The following is a 24,248-nucleotide window of genomic DNA, read 5'->3' as shown; positions in this document are numbered from 1 at the left end:
TTTTAATAGGACATTATAATAATACGAAGTTGTTACCTAAATAAATGATTCAGTTCAACGTAAAGAGCATAAAACAACTAAAAATATTGCGCTATTTCGGGGGTTTTTCAATAAACCGGTTCCGAGCCCTGAATGTAATTCTAAAAGGTGGTTCGCTTTCCATACAAAAAAATGGGTTATTTTAAGTAATTACACACTATAACTACATAAATATGTGCGCATCTATCTACTTTCGAGTGTTTATTTAACAAAAAAACGTTTTATTTTTTATCAATGTAATACTGCAGGTACCAAAATAACGTTTTTTGCGTGATTTCTGTATAAAACAAAGTGTTACTATCAATTTAGCGCAAATAAACATTTGAAAGTAGACAGATGCGCACATATTTATGTATTTAGTAATAGTGTGTATAGGTAACGCAATTGATTTTTCTATGGAAAGCGAACCAGCATAAATGTGAGCTTGCATGGTTAAAGTGTAAAAGTGACATTTGGATGACGACTGCAGCAGCATTACGAGTACTGTTGGAACAGTATTGGCTGAAGCGATGACATGGAAAAGGTCACTGTTCCTTGAAAAATTGTAATTCTGTGTCGTGACCGCATTACCTTACTGCAGTGACACAGGATAAATAATAGTACTAGGTACAGAAGACTCACTCTCTAACAAAACGCGTCTGTTACGATCAGGACAGATATGGCCGCTAGGTGGCGACAGCGCCACGCGCGGCTTATGGCTAGCCACCAAAATTGGTGTGGAACGGATGTAGCTACCTATTGCAAAGCGACGAAATCGCGGAGTGAGCCACGCCTGGCAGTGATTAGAACGTTCAATACGTATACCTACGTAATGACAATGACGTATGTATAAATAACAGTTGCACTGCGTGGGCTATCAAAATTGCTGCAGACTTTTCTTGGTCTAACTCTAGTCATTATCCGAATATCATCTTAATTGTAGGCGAGGTAACGTTAAATACTAATAAGTATCAGATATAATTTTACCACGTCAAATGTATGATTGAGAATTAAGGCTTCAGAATGTGCTTTATGATGAAAGGTTATCATTAAATTGATTCAGCCTTTTAGAAGGATGATCCTGTAATTAGTTGTTTCCTTAAATTTTATACGAACATACTTTTTAATGACAATATTTTTACAAAAGTCCGATTCTGATTTTAACTTCTTGTTCACAAACGGTAATGGTTAAGTCACGTATTCACTATAAACAATTTTGTTTATAAATCAGGTTTATAAACAAAAATGTTTATTACTGATCCAGAGATATCACTTTTGACTGCTGAGAGACCAAATGCATAACCGTTTCAGCACAATACATAAAAAAACAGAATCGAGCACCTGGCCCCAATTTCACCACGGTGACAGGTGCGACAATTGTAAAACATCACTGTTGCTGACGTCACAGGCATCCGTGGGCTACGGTTACCGCTTACCATCGGTCGGGCCGTAATCCTGTTTGCCACCATCATTGTATTATTAAAAAAAACTTTATTATATCGGAAAAAAACAGATATTTCTCTTGCTAAGTTTATGACAATTGTCACAAGAAACACGACAATTGTCACGAAATTCCGACATATAACTCATTTCTTGTCAAGATTCACCGACAATTCTACAAATATGTCGACTAGAAAAAATAATTCTTGTTTCACAACATAATTGTAACATACAATTGTAGGAAAATGCCTGTCATATTTATAAGTATTTCTATAGAAAATATTTTATAAAATTGTAATATGTCACCTGTCGCTTGACAATTGTCGCTCGACATATGTCACTGACAATTGTAGCCGTGGTGAAATTGGGGCCTGGTCGTATATCTTCATCACATTATTAGGTATGATATGTAGCAGTAAAAGAAACAGATCGTACAATTATCTAATTTAGTTTTCTTGTTTTATAATTCAATTCAAAAGCGATGCCCTATCTTTACAATAAGTAGGTAAAGAGAGTACAACAGAAAAATATCAGATTATTATTTACTAGAACACCAGAAATAAATTGGTATTAAAAGTGAAACAATAAATAGATACAATTCAACAAGACAAAAATATCAAGATAGATTGTTTACCAGAGCACATAAAATAAATCGGCTGTATTTTTTGGAGTATTTTACCCAGCACCCAGTATGCTAGCGAGTATTGGACCTGGTATAGCAGCGCCAAGTGGCTTCTCGGTTCCTGTTATAATCGTAGGCTGGTATCCATTCTGGTCGGCCGTGTAACGCACTGTGTATTTCACGCCGTCGATGTAGAAGGAGTAGCTTCCATTGATGACCAAGGTCTCCACCTCTTTACCGTCGTTGACCACTTTGACTAGATCGCCTTGAGCCTGGACGATTGTACCATCGCTCTGCTCATAACTAAAAAAAAGTAAATGGCTTTACCTTATTTATTGAAGAAAAAAATGGTTAAAATTTATGTGTGCCTAAATTGATTGCAAAGAATGCTGCTCTAAGCATACCAAGCGAGTGACATTGGAAAATAAGTTAGAACTTGAAATTTAGTTTGCGTAAATAGGGTAAGTAATTGAATAAGTTATCGAATGTCAGTAGATTTTATATGAAGCTTACCTACTAATTATAAGTGCAACAGCACTTCACTTCATAACGACATGCTAAATTAATATGAATCTTGTATCTCCGAATTTAAACTGTTGTGAGACATACTAACATAACATTGAATAATTTAACAAGTGAGTCTTACAGGCCTATTCGGATTTCGAGATAATCACAAGATCTTGAGACGATATAGAGATCAACTAGATCTACATTAGATATCGACTAGATGTGACTTGGATATCTAAGTCATAACTTGTCGAAATCGTTCAAGAGGATCGCGGAAACGTCAAATTTGACATATCTATCTTACAAATATCTTTAAATTATCCGTATCGTAACTTGTTGAAGTCTAGTAGAAATCTAATTCATTTTCCGAATCGAGCCGTTAGACTTAGACGGTTTAAACCTTAAAATTATTCAATCTTGTATCTTATTAACGACTACATCAGAATTGGTGAAGTCACTCCAAATCGCACGTAAAGTATATATATAAGCAGATATTTATGAATAATAATTACATAGTGCGAAAACCCTTGTTGCCGCCGGGATTATAATTTTCGTAGAAAAATAGTTTTACATCTTCGGGCTTTCTATCCAAGGGACTGGCGGCAGCTGCTGCAACCAAGCAGGAGAGAACCCACTGAAAATTAAAACATCGATATTTAAAAGATTATAACAATTAATAGGTATTAAATAGCCTTACCAACGGCACGTAACATGTGAAATAGGCGCTACGTAAACTAACATTTTATTTCCTAATTTTTTTTTGTCGTGTTGTTAAAAATATTTCACATGATAATCACGATTGCTCGTTTGCTTCTTAGCTTGAAGCGATTGTCACGCGTAATTTTTTGAACACGGCGCTTGGCGCGGCTTGGCGCTTGACAATTTTTTTAATTCACGTACCTACGTCAATCGATTGACACGACTGACACACAATCGATTTGAAAAACAACCTGATCTCTCTGATGATCCAAAGCGACTGAGTCCAAATTGGGTTGAAACTGCATCAATCGCACTTCAAGCCGTCTAATTTAATTAATTTTTAGGCACAATAACTACGAAAAGGTGACAAATATGAAATTGATACTGACCAGTCTCATTGTGATCCTGTAACGGTGGGTTGATATGGGTAAGTGACATCATAGCTAGTTCTAATCGTTTTATATCTAGACAGCGTTAGGTGTGTTAATATTGTCTAACTTCCAAAGTTGAACGCCTTGAACTTCTAGTATCTGAATACAGTTTATGTACTATTTAATAATCTGCCCTATCTTGCCTATCATGCATTTTGTTTATAAATGGCCGATAATTTCACACCATTTCGCGACATCACAAAACATTTAATTCATATAATGGATTTTAATGTTAATAACCTTCGTGGGTTCCAAAACATTGTATTCATATAAGTAATGGATTTTAATATTAATAACCTTCGTGGGTTCACGTTTGCTAGAACTGGCGTCCTTCCTGTGGACAATACGAAAGTTAATGATTTGGGTACATTTTACTGAGGCTTTAATAGTATAGTATAGTTTCGTTTATTGCAAACCATGGCATAATACAATAGATGTTACAATGGTCTAGATGATAGGTACAAAATGGCGGGCATACTGTGCGATCTTTCGAAAGCATTCGATGTAATAAATCATAAATTGCTTCTAAATAAGTTAAGTATGTACGGCATTACTGATTTCGCTCTAAGTTTGTTTGCATCATTCTTGTCTAGCCGTAAGCAGGTGGTCAAAATGTCCATAGGTGGCAAAACAGTGTCTTCAGTCACTGGTTTTGTCAATTTGGGCATCCCTCAAGGGTCGGCAACTGGCAACACATTATTTTTATTATTTATTAATGACCTCCCGTCGGCAATTACGAGTGGCAATTCTATTCTATTTGCGGATGATACAACAGTCATCGTCAACGCAAAAACGCACACGCAGCTTGCTGAACAAATTCACGAAGCAAGTGACCAACTGCAAACGTGGTTTTCCTCTAACGGCCTGCTCTTAAATATGGCCAAATCACATGTTATGATTTTTTCAGGACGTAACGCTGAAGTGCCGCCGTGTATTGCTGACGGGCCTATGCCTATATGTAATGAGACCAAATTTCTAGGTTTTACACTTGACTCAAATCTGCATTGGAAGTGCCATGTTGACGGGCTATGTAATAGGTTGAGTAGTGCTATTTTTGCTATAAAAAAACTACAACCATTGATATCTAGGAAGTCACTGAAGGCCGTATATTTCTCGCATTTTCACTCCTTGATGTCATATGGTACGGTTATTTGGGGCAATTCCACGGATGCAAATCGCGTACTAATACTCCAGAAACGTGCGATACGGTTACTGGCAGGAGTTAAACCCAGGCACCCTTGTTAGGAACTATTTAAGCAAAATCGAATAATGTCGCACTACTCACATCAATATTCGAAGTATTGATGTTCGTTAGAAAAAAACTTGCCACTGTTTAAACGTGTTGAGGTCACGGGCAAAATAATCAGATCCACGGGGAGACTCAGAACAGTGCCGCGACGCATGGCACTTTCATGCAAAAACCCGCGAGTAATCGGCCCGACATACTACGAGCGTCTACCCGCTGAATTACGAACGGAAACATCTGACGAAACATTTGAACGTCAACTGAGAGTCCTTTTATTGGATAATCCACTTTATTCTGTAAATGAGTATATGACCCTGACATTTTAAATTGAAAATTGAATCGTATAAATTTGACATGTTCTCAGTTATTGATTTATGTATATTGTAATATGTACCTAGTATTTTATTTAGAACATGACGATCATTAAGAGATACTTGTACTAAGTTATTACCGTATTTTGTTTTGACATAAATGGATAAATTGTTGACATAAGATTAATTATTGCAAGACATTTTTTAATTTGTATGTATTAAATAATATTATGTAAATATGAATGACGATCATAATATAAATTCGTGTAGATTAGTCTAGCATAATTTATAATGTAATTTAATATTATGAGAATAAATATCTAAATCTAAATCTAAATCTAAATGGAAAAGGGTCGCATGGCACCCTGGTAGGGTATGGCAATTATCGTAAATATATTCAAAGGGTAACTTTACAACTGTATCCACTCGAGTTTAGGCTCATTTGATCAGTTTTAAGATAATATATATGTATTAGGATATAGTGAAGATATTCTATACAATAAATTGACTGTAGTATAAGTCGAACCTTTGCGATTAGTAGTAGGTAGTAGTACCTAGTCTTTATACTTGATGGCACCAGTGATGATGAAGCTTTTCCTTACATTTCGATTCCTTATGCAACACTAAGAAGATTATTTTTTTATTTTTAAAATAGCTGTTGAACTTTATCTGCCTTATCGATTAGGCTTTAATAATTAAATTAACATATGTGAAGTGTTAGGCTACATTATAAAAGCGGTTGAATTTTAACAAATTTCACTTGTTTCGTCTTCCTACTCGTACAATACAAAAACAAGATGAAATGGGTGAGTAACATTTTATTTATGTATTTCTTTACTTTCTTTTAATACTAGTTATAGCTACGAGTATGTTATTTATTGATCAAAGCTGACATTTATTTAAAAGACGATCAAGAGCGTCACATTATATAATAAATAATATACCTACTCACTTTTAAAACGTACCTACGCATATTACAATATGGTCTCTCTCCTACTTTATGGTCTTGGGATCCTCTTTTACTGATATTCATCATCAAGGGCCATTGCATCCCTGACGGATGATTACTGCAACGCTGTGTCAAGAGCGGTTGAGACGGCCAATGCATTTCCGCTTATGGCTATACAAGCCTATCGCTGCACGGCACTTCAGGTTAGACAAATTTAAGCGTATCAATATCCTTATTGATTACTTAATACGTAAGTGGTTCGTACAAGTTTTATTAGTTGTTAAATTCGTATAGTGGGTTTTCTGCTGCCTGATGATAGCAGCGACCGCGCGGCCTACATCGTCAGCAATGTCCCACTGACGATGTCCAGTATTACGACAACCACAACAATGGCACTGGCCACTTTCAATATGGGTAAGATTTTTATTAATCGTGACCGGGCCGAGACGTCCGACATGTCATTTTCTATGAAGGCTGATCGGTGATCACATGATGTTTTCCATAGAAAACGAAGCGCCCGAAGCTCGCTCAGCCCGGTATAACGTGAGTTAACCTTGTAAAAAAGTTATTAAATAATCTCGTAACAATCGCATTTAACGTAACAATCGATAATTGTTGTCATCAAATAAATAATGCAGTCACATTAGACGACTAACTAACTTCATCATCATCATGAATTCAGCAGGAAGCGAAATCATCTCTGTCCGATGTATTAATAATTAAACCGGGCGACGTCGATTGAGCTGTCTGGCAAATAAGCTTCTGAGCGGATTTATTATTATACATACTATCCAATTTTGTTCAAAATTTGTATTATGTCTTGTCTGCTCGTTAAGTTTTTTAAAATATACTTTTTATCCATAGATTCAGGGAGAATAAAGCTCAGGGAAACCTAACTAAAGTGACTAAGGAGGGCAAAGAAACGTCTGCCGTAGTCACTAAGGGTGGTTTTGAATTCTACATTTATAATAAAAATATTGAAACGGGACATTTTTGGGACTTAGTTAAAGTGAACTACGTGGCTGACGAGAATGGTTATCATCCGCAAGTATTATTCCATCCGAATGCTACTGTAGGTACTACCAAAGACATATGTAACTTCGTATAAGACGAATAAAGTCTACGGAAAAAACGTGCCTCGGAATTCAAGCAAAAGTCATTCTCGAATAGATGGCGCACACACCTTTAGCCTATCCTCGGCTAGATGGCGTGACGACACCGTTTCATATTTAACAATTTTAACACATAGATATCAGTGAATGAACAGGGATCAAAATGATATAAAAATAATAAAATCATTTATCCATATATATACATTTTTTGATAACTTTATACGTTTTCATTTTGAGTTTTAGTCGTGTGTCGATAGATGGCAGTAAATTTACAGTGACTACAAAATTTACAATGACAGGACCCCTCTATACTATCTATTCTTTTTGGTACTACTAAGTGTATCAGTTGACCCTAGGGCCCTAGCTTCTCTCCTAGGGTAAAAATCTAGGTACCATGTTTCAAAAGGTGGTTTAGTATTTTTAAAACAGCCTTGTAAAATTAAAACTAAGAACATGATAATTTTGTTTTCTTTTTTATAAGATATCCTTCTTATTTATTTTGTGGACATGACATAATGTTAGCTGTAAACTATTGCACCTGTACTTGTCAGTCAATAAAAAAAATCAACTCAAAACAAAACCTAGACGATGACTGCGTACTTTTTTTAGTGGAGGTATTGGAGATACAAAAAAGGTCTCACAACCATTAGGTACTTTTAGTTGCGTAGGACATAGGTAACTTAACTTACCTAATGAAAACATAATTATTAAAACAATAACAATATTTTATTGCATTATACAGAGATACATTTTTAACGGTGTTTTCGAATTTAACATTAAAATGTATAAGCTTAATAACGATAGGTGGGTAAATGTGTGTGTCTCATGTGTGAACCAAATTCGTTATTGAAGTATGTATAGCAGAACATACATACAAGTACCTACATGGAATGTAAATATCACGCCTTATACGTTCTGCGTCCATTCACTATACTAAACGTTACCTTATTTATAATTATTAGGTTCTTTTAACTACTTAAGATTAGAATCGGTCAAATGGTTCTGTACAGGTTGACTCAAGCTAGACCGGGCCGGGGCCGGGCCGGAGCTTCCGGCGCGTCGTTTTCTATGGAAAGCACTACGTGATCACCGATCAGCCGTCATAGAAAATTACATGTCGGACGCCTCAATTCAGTTCAGTTTTAGCCAAGCAGAGAAGCCACGACTCCCGGAGGAACAGCGCCTCCAGGCCCTTGTTCAATAGTGGGCTGGTATCCGTTCTCGTCGGCCGTATAGTTGACGGTGTAGGTGACGCCGTCGATGATGAAAGAGAACACCCCCTTGACGGCCAACGCCAATTCCTCGCCGGCTTTCACGAGCGTACCTTGGGCCTCGTTCCTGTAGCCGTCGGATTGTTCGACCCTGTAATATATAATTATGTTATTTGAAAACTTGCAACGGTATCATGATCCCGTTTTTATCACCTGTCATGTCATGCGTCACTTTCGCACGTCAGCAGCAGATATACCTGAGCGGGCAAGGTATCCAAGAAAACATATACACTTCAATCGTCACAAAAATAAGGACATAGTCGTCATTTTCACGTAGGCTTTCAGTTCGTCACATATATCTTAACGTCTGAGTTTTTTTTTAACACATACACCCTTATTTAATCACAATGACAATAAAGGTTAGAAAGTCAGTGGTAACTAAGCACTCAAATTCAAGCTGCTGTCATTAATACCTACACGCACTGCCAATCGCGTACGTCAGCAGCTAGGGTGCCACCAGTTACTAAGCAGTTGTTATTTCAATGGTAACTAAGCATCAACATTTTATCTATTTACCTTTAAAAAAAATACTGTAGCAGCTACGAATTGACACCTCCTTTCTTAAAGAAGTATTTTATCATCAAGTGTCAAACTTAGACAATAAATAAGTACCTAGGTTCTACGAGAATGATCGTTTTTTTATTTTTACTGTCATAGGCGGCCGTTCTTCAAAACCGTAGAGCATAAATACTCGTATATGTTAATATACTTATTTATTTAGCCCGCTTATTGTACTAAAATAATAAAAATAAAAATAAATAAATAAAAATAAAGAATTTATTCAGATGAAATAAACCCTATTTTACAGATTTTTTTTCTCTGCCAAACTGCAGGGCAGTTTGTTGGCAGAGGGCAGTTGGCCCTTGTACCCGCCCCAAATATATTTATAAATACCCCCTTATAAATACATATAATAGACCCCCCCCTTAATAATTACCCCTATAATTTGGCCTTGTCGTGATCGTCTAGCTAGCAGTTAGGACCCCCTCGAAGTGGACCGCGGAAACCTAGATTCTTTAATGAGTAAAGCTAAATTTTGGACTCGGTTTTTAGATATTATTACTTACCTAGATTTTAATTAAAGAATATTTAATATACTAAAATAATTTATGACGTAGCTAAGAAATAGAATGAAACCCTTTTATTTAATTATAAGAATAGGAAATACTACGAGTTTTATGGCGTAATGTAAATGATGTTAAGAGAACCAAAACTAGAATGATATTGAAGATATGCAGCGTATATATGATAATTGATAATATAAATATAAAAATATTTGTTGATAAAATCCTGCTACGCCTATTAAGTCCCCGGGATAACATAGAAGTAGCACTCCTGAGGTAAGCTCATTTACTCCCTAGGATTTTAAGGATAATTACAGTTAACTATCAACTGCTAAGCGATGTGTGACTTATTCACACGTGCTACTCCGTATGCCCGATGCAAGTCTGGGAACTCTTAGTCCGATTACAAAATCAATCGAAACACCTAGCCTACCATTTTAGCCGGAAGGGCTATGATCAACACTTCGTAAGATAAGCGCACCTAGATGATGATGAAAAGAAGTGTCAAAGTATCCATCAGTCATCAAAATTACTAATCTTTTTTACATTCAAAAGCTAAGGATACGAATCCTTTCATCCCATTTCCCAGAACTAAGAGTATAAACAGTAAATCTGATTTTTAGAGGTATAAACGAAGTACTAAGTTTATTTGTTAAAAATTAAACTTTATAGGACTAAGAATATCAAGACGAGTAGATATATTTAGCTCGAAACATCCTCTGGATTACTTCTGCCTGCCAAAGGGTCCCTAAAACAATCCTTTCTTCGATTTTCTATCTCAGAAAAGTCTGTGTTCCTAAACCCAGCTTGATATTAAAGAATTTGTTTTGTAAATACCTTAGAAACCTGATTACAATACCCAGTACTTCATTTCTACTCCAGAAGACCAGAATTGTGATAGATAACATTGAAATATAACCTTTTTACCCAGATAAATTAAAATATTAGGAGATTTTGATGATTAACCACCTTACCGCATGACTTAAAATAATGATACCATATTTGAAGTCCTTAAAAGGAGAAATATATACCAACCTAACATAAGCCCCATATTTAGTGTGTGATTCTACCCTATTCCTAAACGTAGGCCCTAATCTAGTATATTCAAAGCATAGTTCGTTCTTACCATCGACCTAATGCTTTGTAATATACACAAGTGTTGTCCCTACGAGAAGCTGTAATAGTTCGGCAGGCGAAACCGATAAAGCAACCTACAGGCCGGTGTGATTGTGTCCCCCCATGGCGATTTGCACAAAGGCAGGGTGGCAACATGGGTAACACAGGTCCCTATTGTGTCTATGAATGGTATACATAAATATATTTAATATACAAGGTCTCCAAATACTGTAGGTTTCAAATGAGCAGAGATTACTCTCAATGGCACGCACGTGACGCCCTCATTTTAGTCTATCAGTTGGGCATTGGAGGCCAGGAAGGGAGAGATATTTCACTATCTGTGTTGGTATAAAGATAGTGCCAAGTCAACCCTTATCTTGGTAACAAAACGACTCCTAACCGTTCCCCTTTAACACCGCAAGGTGGGAAGCGCTTAGTTGGACAAACTGTCAGTCCAAACAATGATCTGGCTTTAAAATTAGCAAAAAGGTACCTTAGAAAGGTATGAGAATATCTAAGTTTACTTTTACAAAAAGAACCCCACGCAAAATAAAACAAAATCATGAAATTCCCTTAACCACTGTCACTCTGAATCCACGCTTTGTAACGGTATCGTTCCCCAAAGTTGAATCCAGAAACACAATGTAGAAAACTTCACGACAAAAGAAACACAGGTACAGGCAAGCAAAGAATCTCCACTTAGTCTAAGTTCAGCGTTACGACAATATTGTCCCCGTAAAACCAAACACAGACACAAATTCCAAGTTTAAATTCACTAGGATAATTCCAGGTAAACCCAAACACAGAAAAAGTAGCAGAGAAACTCCACCCACCAGCACTATGTACGCCCAAAGCCAGGGACATTGCTAGCCAAAGATTAGAGAATGAACAAGTCCGTAAGCAAGGCCCGCTCAGCCTTATATAATATCCAAATGGCGACAAACGTTTCAACGCTTCAAAAAGAAGAGTCATATATCCCCGTTTGTTTACTATTCGAAAGTGCTTATTCCCTGCATATTAATACTCATAATCGTTTAATGTTAGCAAGGTTGAGGCTATCAATGCAGTCGGGTGGATTTCAAAATCCTGCGAAAACTTATGGTTCGGTCTTTATAAAAAAAACTAGTAGGTTGTGCGAGTTGCAACTTTTTTATATGTTTTTAAGAACTATTATCTTCATGTTCCTTCAATTACCATCTCCAATAACTTAATAGTTTTTTTTATATAAAATGTTTTATGTGTCTAAAATCATCACCGTCTACCGGAAAAATCTGAACCTTATTGTTTGCAGTGAAAATTATAGCATACCTATCGTACGATTGCGATTTTTCTTTTACTTATATCTTTTCCATGTTGTTGTTTAACACATGGGAAAATATGCAATAATTCTTTCACCGAGAAAGTACATTTAAAAATATTTAAAATTTTGTCACGAATATTCGTCAACACCGTCATGGTAATGTCAATGTGAGCTTATCTCCGTGTATGAACAACGAAATACCGCTAAAGGTCCTTGCCCTATTTTTCACTTTAATATAGAATGCCAAAAATGATTTCACTATAAAGTCACATCATTAAATCGTGAGAAATATTACGAACAAATTTGTAAAACGTAATTTGTCACAACAGAGCATCATCACCGTTATGCTTTGGTTTAAAAAAGTTACAAATGATATATTAGAAATAATTATTGAAATGAATGGCAAACTACATGAAGTTTATTGTGTAGCATAGACATTAACTACTATTATTCGTATTCTAGAAATAAAAACAAGAAACTCTCAAATCGTCAACACCATACCCATCATCACCGGGAAAAAATGACGACCGGTGATGATTTCATGTGTATGGTGATGACGGTTCTCAGAAACTTTTCTAGTTATTTTGCTATAATTCATTATGAAATTAAGCTGTATGTTTGAAAAACGTTCTCTATGTCTTCTAACACTATATAATGTCTACCTTATAAATGTAGAATAAATGTAGAAGAAGATATGACTATTTTTTTCACACTAGAGGATGGTTAGTTTTAAATAACATTTTGACTGAAGTAGGCAAAATTTAGGTCACTTAGAACTTAGAACATACAAATGTTTATTTTTTATTATCTAATAATGTAAATCGTGCAACTTAGAGTCTGTAATTGCATGTTAGTCGTGTTAAAACAAAGTATTTAAACAAGCAACATATATTAAGTTTTAAGCGACCATAGGCTACGGTACTGGCTCACTATCGTAATGGCCTTATGTTTTTTGATAATATTATATTAATTGATGTATATAATTACAGCAATTAATAATTATACCATTGGGTAGTCACCGGACCCAATACCTAACATTTTGTAACTTATGACATGCATTACAAGTAGGGGTCTTGCAACTTATAAAACACTGATTATATATTAATGTTTAGCTATTGAACAATATATATATGGATTTAAATCATTATAGCTATTTTTAAAGTTAATTTATAAAACAACAAAAATACAAACTTATGCAATGAATCAAATTATCAAAAAAAAAGTAATATATCATAAAAATTAAGCTCACTGGTAAGCCAGCAATTTTATAATATGATATAAATACCAAATTATGCAGTAGATAAAAGAAGATGCGGGTTTAAACTGATAATAAGAGTACAATATTGTTAATATGATTTAATATTGAAAAAACCCAAAAAAATAAATGAATACATAAATTGCCTATTTCGGAATATAAATTATTTAAAATTATACAATAAAAATACTTGTTATATATTTATTTATATGAATAAAATGTATTTTTTATAATTTTCTAAAAATAATTTATGTAGCTAGTCTTATGTTCAAAAACATGTTATTTGTAATGTTTATTAAAGTTCTAAAGCCTTACAATTAAAAAAAGTTTTTGTTTTTTTAATACGTTTTTAATACATATATAAATTAGTTCCCAAATCGTCATTACCGTACATGCAGTGTCATTACCGTCTATAAAAGAGTCATTACCATACCATGATTGTCATCACCATCTTGCGTTTTTATTTTCCGAAAGCGATAACTTCAAATATAAGCCACAAATGATTGTATAAATACCATAAATATCCTCAATATACAGCCCCCTATTACTTTACCCAGCTAGAATCGTGTTAAATTAAACATTTAAAAAAAATATTTTTTTGTATGGTGAAATTTTTGGTGATGAAATCCACCCAGTCATAAAAATAGCGACATGATCCTCTTAGAAGTAAAGATCTTAAATCCTTGTTTGTTTACTAAGTCATATGTCCCACTCATTAAGGCTCATAATCTGCCGAACCCAACGGAACCATACCCGAACAATACGATCATAAAACTGGCGACAGTATTCGAAATTCAAATATTTAAATCCTATTTTGTTTACATAAGCCTTATGTCCTACACTTTAACGTTCATAATCTATAAATGCTGATGAAACTATTTTTCAACGATACCTACGCACACTAAAGCAACCAAAAGTATGTTTGAGTTAACATCTTTCCCTTTATGATTCCAAATATTGCGTCCGTACTGAGGTATTTCATGTTTATTTTTATAATAATGTATTAAACATATAATAGAAGTTAATTATTTAATCATTGTAACCTTTTATCTACCTCACGCTTTTTGAATTTTGCGGTTTAAAACGATATCAGAACGTCACCGCGCTAACACCTGTCAATGTCAACGACCTCTCCTACTGTCAAATGTTTTCGTAAACAAATCCTTGTTATTATTTTGTTTTTACTAAGTTAATTAGCAATTCATTTAATCGTGGATACATGTGATAAAGACTAGACTATGAAATCAAGTGCTTCGAGTTACCATTATCAGAAATTCAATGAAAATCAAGAACGTAAACACACGACTGGCAAGGAAGCTCCCGGAAGCTTTCCTTCACCGCTAAAATGTAAGTTTTATATTGATAAATGAGCTTAATATTACGTAATAGGCATATGGCCAGTTACACCCTTAACAGTTAAAACATAGATAGGTAGACTTAGCTAATTGCCTAATAATTAATTGTTAACTTAAGTACATCTTATTGCTTATGCTGTATATGAATATGTGTATATACTATACAGGGTGGCCGATTTAGATCGGTCAGTATGGGAAAATCTGAAACTATAAGATATACACCGATCTCTTCTTAGGAACCATGTCATCGATTTTAGTAACAAGAAAAACTGCATTCATACATTTAATAAAAAATGTGTACTCAGCACGGGAATCGAACCCCGAACGTTTTGAAAAATAAAACTTAAGACTATTTCTATTTAAATATAGATTGTGTAGGTCTTAAGCAGTAAATTTTACTATGAAACATGATGTCTGAAATGAATAAAATGCATCGTTTTCATATACTTTAATATATTTTAGTAAGTTTTCGAAAATACCACCTTTTTTTCAATACATTTAATTTACATACATTTTTGTTTAAATGTATGAATGCAGTTTTTCTTGTTACAAAAATCGATGACATGGTTCCTAAGAAGAGATCGGTGTATGTCTTATAGTTTTAGATTTTCCCATACTGACCGATCTAAATGGGCCACCCTGTATAGTACTAAAATACGATGCTCCGAATCGATCAAAGAACGAAGGAGAAAATAATTGAATTGAAACGTAACACGTTCACTGTCCTAATCTGACATGTAAACCTTATGGCTTTGTAATAGAGGTTAGCCGTGGCCCCATGTGAGGTGCACGGGCAGTAAAGGTGTTAAACATATCCAACTATAACTCCTCTCTTTATTTTGTTGGTTGGACTCATGATCCGCAAGAACGGTGTCTCCTCTTCTATAAATGTAGGTATGCGATAAAAACATCACTGCCACACATATACGTAATATGCTAACTGTTGACCATAGGAATGACGAATTTTGTTTTTAGAACTTAGCAGAGAGGATAGAGTATACGGAGTTATATATATCTTTGAACTTATTGTTAGTATAACCTAGCAGTAAACATCAAATGGCATTCCGCACAGGAGTAATCTAAGGAACGCCCACTGCGGGTTCAAACCTACAACGTCCTGTTAGAAAGTCGTACATACGCTACATGTCACATATCTTCAAATATTATATAAACTAATGCGAAATTAACATAAAACCAGAAGACACAAATTAATAATAGACATGAAACCCAAAAAAAAAAAAGCTGTAATCTCTAGGTGCGTGCGACTGAGATTTGAACCCGCGGTCTCTGCTTTGAAAAGCAAACGCCTGTTACTAAGACCACAACGTGCCTTGACAATTTACTCTAAATTCGGCTTCAGTTAGCTTTCGCTATGTGTCATTCGTTTTAACGATTCTGATAAAAGAAAATCCCACCAAAATAAGCACTAAAATTATCGAAAAAATTTTGACTCGCCGACAAAAGAATTGAGATCTATATATGGCTGCCAAGTTCTGTGCTGTGTAGAAAATCGTGAAATTATAAAGGATTTGTCTTGGCTAGTTTTTACGTATAGGCATATAGGTAATATATATTTATCTATGTTACTTTCTTCAAAAAATTGGTTTGTTGTAAAAAACTAGCCAAGACAAATCCTTAATAATTTCAGGATTTTCTACACAGCACAGAATTTGGCAGCCATATATAGATCTCAATTCTTTTGTCGGCGAGTCAAAATTTTTTCGATAATTTTAGTGCTTATTTTGCTTAAAAGGGTTAATCCGGCACTGCAAATGACAGAGGTCAATGTTTTTTCTTTCAAAGTACCCACCTTCGTGGCCAATACGTATGAATATGGATTTTATATGGATGCGATATAATTACGATTAGGTATAATTCATGACGGAGAAAATAAATAATTTTATGCAATTATACGCGTGTTGATGTGTGTTTATTTTACCACTACGTAACTATGTATACTCATTTTTAGTTTTCTTGGTTACTTATTGTTTACTCAGCTCCTCAAAAGATGGCACTGTGCAATGAGGGGCAATTAATTTACTGTCGTTTAATTTTGTTGTATTATTAAATCAACACAATTATTCAATTAAATTTGTTGATATCCGTACGATTGATTGAAATTTTAGAAGAGGGGTCTTCTAAACTTAGAGTTAATTTGGCAAAATCCTTCCTCGGTGGCTTATTAATGTCACATCGTATTAAATTCAGCGCCATCTGTTAGTTTACCAGGGTACTGTTAGCACATATTTGAAAAAAGTTTGCCCCTCCTTCCTAAGTAGCGCCATACGATTCAGGGGCAAACTTAAGTCAATCGAGTATTGTGGTTACCCCCCCTTTTACGGGTTGAATTTTTATAGCCTATAACCTGGCCGGGGATTTTCTCGACAGATTAGTAAAGTTTTCATCAAAATCCGTTCAGCCCTTTTCACGTGATGCGCGTTCAAATAAACAGACAAACAGATAAACAGACAAACAGACAAAAATTCTAAAAACTGTTGGAACGTGTTCTGTTATCAATTCTAAGTATCCCCAGCCAACTATTTTTCAAATATCTTCCATGTACAGACTTTCGACCCTCTTCAGCTTTATTATATGTATAGATAGATATTGAACTTGGCTCTCATTTCACATTTATGTTTTTGTTGGGATATCATTACTTTTTGTACAGAAATTACTATAGTAGGTATTCATCATGAAAGCAGTTTGCCTAAGCTGAAAAGGAGACCCTCGGAAACGCGGTCAATTGTCAAAAAGTTTCAGTTTTCAGATTTTTTTCTTTTGTATACACCTAATAGTCTACCTTCATGCCAAATATCAAGTTTCTAAGTGATCTAGAAGTGGGTTAGGTTTTTGGTCCATAAGTATTCATTAATTTTTTTCCATCGAAATATCAATAATTTCCAGTTTTCGGATTTTTCCCTCTATATGCACCTAATAGTCTACCTTGATGCCAAATATCAAGTTTCTAAGTGATCTAGAAGTGGGTTAGGTTTTTGGTCTACAAGTATTAATTATTTTTTTTCCATCTAAATATCAATAATTTCCAGTTTTCAGATTTTTCTCTCTATATACACCTAATAGTCTACCTTGATGCCAAATATCAAGTTTCTAAGTCATCTAGAAGTGGGTTAGGTTTTTGGTCTATAAGTATTAATTATTTTTTTTCCATCGAAATATCAATAATTTCCAGTGTTCAGATTTTTTCCTCTATATGCACATAATAGTCTACCTTGATGCCAAATATCAAGTTTCTAAGTCTTCTAAAAGTGGGTTAGGTTTTTGGTCTATAAGTATTAATTATTATTTTTTCCATCGAAATATCAATAATTTCCAGTTTACAGATTTTTCCCTCTATATACACCTAATAGTCTACCTTGATGCCAAATATCAAGTTTCTAAGTCATCTAGAAGTGGGTTAGGTTTTTGGTGTATAAGTATTAATTATTTTATTCCATTGAAATATCTATAATTTCCAGTTTTCAGATTTTTCCCTCTATATGCACCTAATTGTCTACCTTGATGCCAAATATCAAGTTTCTAAGTCATCTAGTAGTGGGTTAGGTTTTTGGTCTATAAGTATTAATTATTTTTTTTCCATCGAAATATCAATAATATCCAGTTTTCAGATTTTTCCCTCTATATGCACCTAATAGTCTACCTTAATGTTAAATATCAAGTTTCTAAGTGATCTAGAAGTGGGTTAAGTTTTTGGTCTATAAGTATTAATATTTTTTTTTTCTATCTAAATATCAATAATTTCCAGTTTTCAGATTTTTCCCTCTATATACACCTAATAGTCTACCTTGATGCCAAATATTAAGTTTCTAAGTCATCTAGAAGTGGGTTAGGTTTTTGGTCTATAAGTATTAATTATTTTTTTTCCATCGAAATATCTATAATTTCCAGTTTTCAGATTTTTCCCTTTATATGCACCTAATAGTCTACCTTGATGCCAAATATCAAGTTTCTAAGTGATCTAGAAGTGGGTAAGGTTTTTGTTCTATAAGTATTAATTATTATTTTTTCCATCGAAATATCAATAATTTCCAGTTTTCCGATTTTTTCCTCTATATACGCCTAATTGTCTACCTTGATGCCAAATGTAATATTACACACGGTTGCTGCGTCGCCAGTTCCTTTTTCTTTGAACTTGGCTGGACACGCTACCGCGTGTCTAGATTTTTCCATATTGTTCAGATATATTTGACACGTTGACCGCTTAGATACCAGTGGTTTTTTGGCAGCTAAGGTATCAATGACTTGTTGTAAGTGTAGAAATTAATGAATAGCGACTGTTAAGATATTTGTGACACGTTGAGCGCTCACAAGTAAATACTACCATGACAGTCAACAACTTTTTGACAGTTTAAACGTTTACCTCTCTTTGAGCACCTGGAGTGTATAGCGACTTCTGCTGCTGACTGTACATACTTGTTAGAACGTGAGAAACATGGTGACAAATGATAAAGAGTCGGCCATCTTAGCTCTTCTGGGGTCGAATGCAACAATGATTCAAATATTCAATCAGTGAATAAAACAAGATTACGACGAATTAAGACCCGCCTACAGTTTCGTCGATTCAAAAATTGAGAGTTGGCTCTCGCCGCACACGTACGATCGTAATCTGTCCGACCCGTTATAGATGACACTACCGGAAAATTGTTTGTTGGTGTTGTCCTATGGTACCCCATTGTTACAGAGAGAGAAAAATTGGTAGAGCAATGAAACTTGACAGTTAGTTAGGCCTTCTTGCCTAGTCTGTACACTCTAACCCTCAACACTGTAGAGCATGAATTTTATACCACAAAAGGGTGCCCACAAGGAGGCGTTCTATCCCCACTCTTATGGACCCTAGCAGTGGACCAACTTCTTGCAATTATGTCAGGCCAAGACTATGACACACAAGGATATGCCGACGACCTTGTAGTCATCATCAAAGGCCCATGCCTCCACACGATATCCAACCTAATGCAAGGAGCTCTAAACACCATATTCAAATGGTGTCGAGAAAATGACTTGTCCATTAATCCGAGCAAGACCGTGATAGTACCATTCACACGAAAACGCAAGCTCGAAAAGCTCACAGAACCAAGACTTAATGGACAAATAATATCATTCTCAGACGAGGTCAAGTACCTGGGGGTCACCTTCGACCAAAAGTTAACTTGGAACCCTCACCTGAGGAACATCATACAAAAAGCAAAAATGGCCATGTGGTCATGCTGTCGCATGGCAGGAGCGAGATGGGGCATAAGACCCAAAATTGCTATGTGGTTATACACAGCTGTAGTGAGGCCAATTATCACCTACGCTTCCGCAGTCTGGTGTAACAAAACCAACCAAAAGACGGCAATAGACACATTAAACAGCCTGCAACGCACGGCTTGTTTAACAGCAACAGGCGCCTTCTCCTCGACACCGGGAGCGGCCCTAGATGCACTGCTGGATATTATACCACTCCACTTGCAGGTGCAAAAGGAGGCCAAGCAGTGCGTCTACAGAATCTGCACGCTAAACAGGCCAAAATGGCGCTCTCAAGCATTAACCAAACTAAAGGCCTGGGTTTTTGCAAATAGAACCCTTAGCATGCCCACAGATGACACGCACACTCAATGTCACTTTACTAAACTGTACACAGTAGAAATACCTCCTAGAGACAAATGGACTAACGACCAAATGTTCGTCGAAGAGGGAAGCCTTATTTGGTATACGGATGGTTCCAAGAAAGGCAATGATGTAGGATGTGGGATCTATGGTGAGAGACCTAAGCTCAGAGCTAGCGTCAGCATGGGCACACAGGCCTCAATCTTCCAGGCAGAAGTCTTCGCCATCAACAAATGTGCGGAGATCAACCTGGATAGAAACTTAAGACACCAGCATATCTACATCAACTCAGACAGCCAGGCTGCTCTGCTGGCACTAGAATCTCTTGAGTCAAACTCAAAACTAGTCCAGAACTGTAAATCAAACCTAAATGCACTGGCTTATTCCAACAAAGTCATACTTAGATGGGTACCAGGGCACTCCGACATTAACGGAAACGAAGAAGCGGATGAACTTGCTAGAAAGGGCGCGGACACACCCCTGGTCGGCCCAGAACCGTTTTGTGGAACCACAAAACGGGATGCATATTCTCTGCTCAACAACATAGAAAAAACGAGAGCAATCGATTGGTGGAAGTTCGTAAAAGGACAAGAACACTCGAAAGCTCTAATCAAAGGGTTCAACAGCAAAACTGCTAAGGAGCTTCTAGGGCTCAAAAGACACAAAACTTGTGCGGTGACTAGAATTTTGACTGGACACTGCAAGTTGAACAAACACATGTTTCAAATAGGGAAAAAACAAGATGCGACATGCAGGTTCTGCCAAGAGTCAGAGGAGACTGCTATGCACATCCTCTGCTCCTGCGGACCACTAATGTCCAAAAGAAGTACCTACCTAGGGCGACATATACTGGAACCCTATGAGGTACAGAGCATTACGGCCCAAAGAATCTGGAATTTCCTGGATTCAACGGGCATTAGTAATGAACTTTAAAGGGCCGTCACAATAGATCACAGCTTGGTCGAAGCGACAGTCAAAGGCCCACATAAACATAATAATAATAAATAATAGTCTGTACTGACCCTGCCTACGAAGCAGGAGGTCCCGGGTTCGAATTCCGGTAAGAGCATTATTTGTGTGTTTGTGTGAATATTTGTTCCTGAGTTATGTATGAGTGTTATCTATGTATTTATCTATATAGGTATAGTGCATGTTTTGGTTGGTTAGGTAAAGTTACGAATTTAATTGAATATCGATAACATTGCCAGATCTTTAGCAGTTAAAATTCATATTGTAGGTACGTTTTTATGTATACATCTACTGATAATACCTGTATTTATATACTTATTCAATTCCTATATCAGTAAATTCCTTGCCTAATATTTTTTTGCTATAATCTAACATAACAGTTAATTTGATTTCTGACAGCTTTTTTTATGCCAACCCATATTTAAAATAGTTAAATAGGCAACAGCAGGGATCTTACGCGTATCTAAAGCCATCCGGACTGACGTCATTGTCGTATCGCAAGATCTGCGCGTCTGCGGGGTTGAAGCTTGGAGCACCGCCGGGCCGGGCGAAAGCCGTTGCCACCAAACAGCATAGGACTAACTGAAAATAAAGACAATAAACACTTTAGTTGGACTAATAAATTGACAATCTTAAGAGAATAGTGGACGATCGCTTTTCCATACATCCATACATGATCAGTCTTCTTCTTCTTCCTCGCGTTATCCCGGCATTTTGCCACGGCGCATGGGAGCCTGGGGTCCGCTTGATAACTTCCCATGATTTGACGTTAGCACTAGTTTTTACGAAAGCGACTGCCATCTGACCTTCCAACCCGCAGAAGGGAAACTAGGCCTTATTGGGATTAGTCAGGTTTCCTCACGATGTTTTCCTTCACCGAAAAGCGATTGGCAAATATCAAATGATATTTCGTACATAAGCTCCGAAAAACTCATTGGTACGAGCCGGGGTTTGAACCCGCGACCTCCAGATTGCAAGTCGCACGCTCTTACCGCTAGGCCACCAGCGCTTCTTCCATACATGATCCGTAGTCCATGGATACTGTGACATCCCGTTAAAGTCGTTTTAAAGTCTTTCAGTTTCCACTAATAAAATCGGTTTGCCAGACTATCTGTTTCTGATTTATCAATAATAATTCCTATAATTTTAACGTAATTTAATAGCCGTAAATATATAGGTGTATGAAATAAATATAATACACATAGTTAATACAATCTTTATACTACATTTTCCTAATATAATGGACTCAATACAATGTGGACAATTATGATTCATTAAAATCAAATAAAAACTTAATGGGCTACCCCACGCCAATGACCTTCGATCTGAATCCCTTAGTTTTCTAATATTTTTTGTAGCTTATCATATTAACAGCAACGGCTTTAAGCAATATAGTATATATTTACTTCAAAGTTCATTGTCTTCGAGATGTTTGGCATCAAAGTTGAACAATTTTAGGCTAAAAATCTGGTTTTCTGCCCATAACTTTTGTGTTAATTAGTTTAAAATTAAAACCCTACACACATTTTTCGAGACGTCAAAGACGACCCCAAATATGTAGATTTCGTACATGTAAGATCCTACACAGCAAACTAGATACGAAAAAAGTGTTTTTTTTAGACAATGTTTAAAAAATTCATAAAAAAATAAGTATTAATTTCTTTCAAAATCCGGTAGACCAAAACGAAGATAAAAGATTGAAGAACCGATAACCGTTTGTTAAAAAGGAGATACGATTCAAAACTTGTCAAAAATCGATGAAAACCTCGGGTATCCCCTTAAAGGGAAAACAAACAATAGAATGGAACGCTTTTTTATAGGCTTCTGGGCTAGGCGGCTAGAGGTTATGAAAATTCTTTACGCTAGTTTTGTATAAAGTTTTGATAAAAATGGCTACGGTGTTTGACTTACCAGTTTCATCTTTTTATGTTTGTTTGTATGGTGGGATGCGACCAAATGACAATAAAAAGTTAAAACAGATCCTTTATATATTTACAATGAAATCAAATTCATAAGTAGAAAATATTCAAAATGGTGGCTAATCTAGATAATTATTCACATTTCAAGGTTAATATCTTATTATACGGTTAGGGTACCACAATAAAATGAAATACGATAGCTTTGACACAGAAATATTTAAGTACATATGTAATACTCGTACTTTCAGCGGCAGTAGTTTTTTAACCGATTTCCAAATCTCATTTAAGAAAATATCCAATAACACAACATCGTAGACTACCTACATACGATACAATATCGATCAGGCTAATTTGTACCTACACTGAAATCAGAATGACATCTAACTATACTCGGTATCTTTAGGTATTTAAATAAAAGTAAACAAATAATTTGTAAATTTTCGGGTAGTAATAAAATTTATTGGTTAACCAACCAAATACAAAACCACCTGGATCTGAACGAAACGAATTATTGAGATATAGGTACCTATATCTATGATCTTCCATTTATAGGCAATAACAATTTCTCTCTCTTTCTCACCCTCTGGGTCTCTGAGTGAAGAGGACGGATGGACGTAATATGGCGAGTCTATATGGCTTTCTCGACAATTGAACATTTTAATTAAAATCCCAGATTATAACTTGACAATAATTTACTCGGTGTACGCTCCCAGGAAGCGCGTACGTAGGCCGAGGCATGTCTTATTAGACCCAGACGACGACACTACCATAGCTCAGGCCCGAGATCTAGATACAATAAAAGCATTAAAATCCCAAACTATAGCTGGTCAAGCAGATCTTGTCAGTAGAAAAAGGCGGCAAATTTGAAACATGTAGGCGCGAAGGGATATCGTCCCATAGAAAATTTGAATTTCGCGCCTTTTTTTACTGACAAGATCTGCTTGACCAACTATAATAACACTATTGTTATTAGAAACTATAAATACCGAAAAAAATCTAATACCTATTTTAATGCTCGACCACACTGGGAAAACCACAGACGTAATCATAATTAAAAAAA

The 24,248-nt window shown here is 35.7% G+C and overlaps 2 protein-coding genes across 2 annotated transcripts; both read right to left on the bottom strand.

The window, feature by feature from the left end:
* Positions 1 to 2,133: 2,133 nt before the first annotated feature.
* On the bottom strand, positions 2,134 to 3,704 carry LOC134794031 (flexible cuticle protein 12-like). The gene is made up of 3 exons (XM_063765734.1): positions 3,676 to 3,704; positions 3,100 to 3,221; positions 2,134 to 2,383 (listed from the first exon to the last, which is right to left on the bottom strand). The coding sequence occupies exons 1-3, from the start codon at positions 3,682 to 3,684 to the stop codon at positions 2,134 to 2,136; spliced, it is 381 nt and encodes a 126-aa protein (XP_063621804.1). The 5' UTR covers positions 3,685 to 3,704.
* Positions 3,705 to 8,477: 4,773 nt separating this feature from the next.
* LOC134793930 (larval cuticle protein 65Ag1-like) lies at positions 8,478 to 23,189 on the bottom strand. Its single transcript, XM_063765646.1, has 3 exons — positions 23,181 to 23,189; positions 21,727 to 21,851; positions 8,478 to 8,697 (listed from the first exon to the last, which is right to left on the bottom strand). The coding sequence occupies exons 1-3, from the start codon at positions 23,187 to 23,189 to the stop codon at positions 8,478 to 8,480; spliced, it is 354 nt and encodes a 117-aa protein (XP_063621716.1).
* Positions 23,190 to 24,248: the final 1,059 nt, after the last annotated feature.

This window comes from Cydia splendana, chromosome 9 (assembly GCF_910591565.1).
Source record: "Cydia splendana chromosome 9, ilCydSple1.2, whole genome shotgun sequence".
Taxonomy (NCBI): domain Eukaryota; kingdom Metazoa; phylum Arthropoda; class Insecta; order Lepidoptera; family Tortricidae; genus Cydia; species Cydia splendana.
This window is presented reverse-complemented; position numbering and strand designations above follow the sequence as displayed.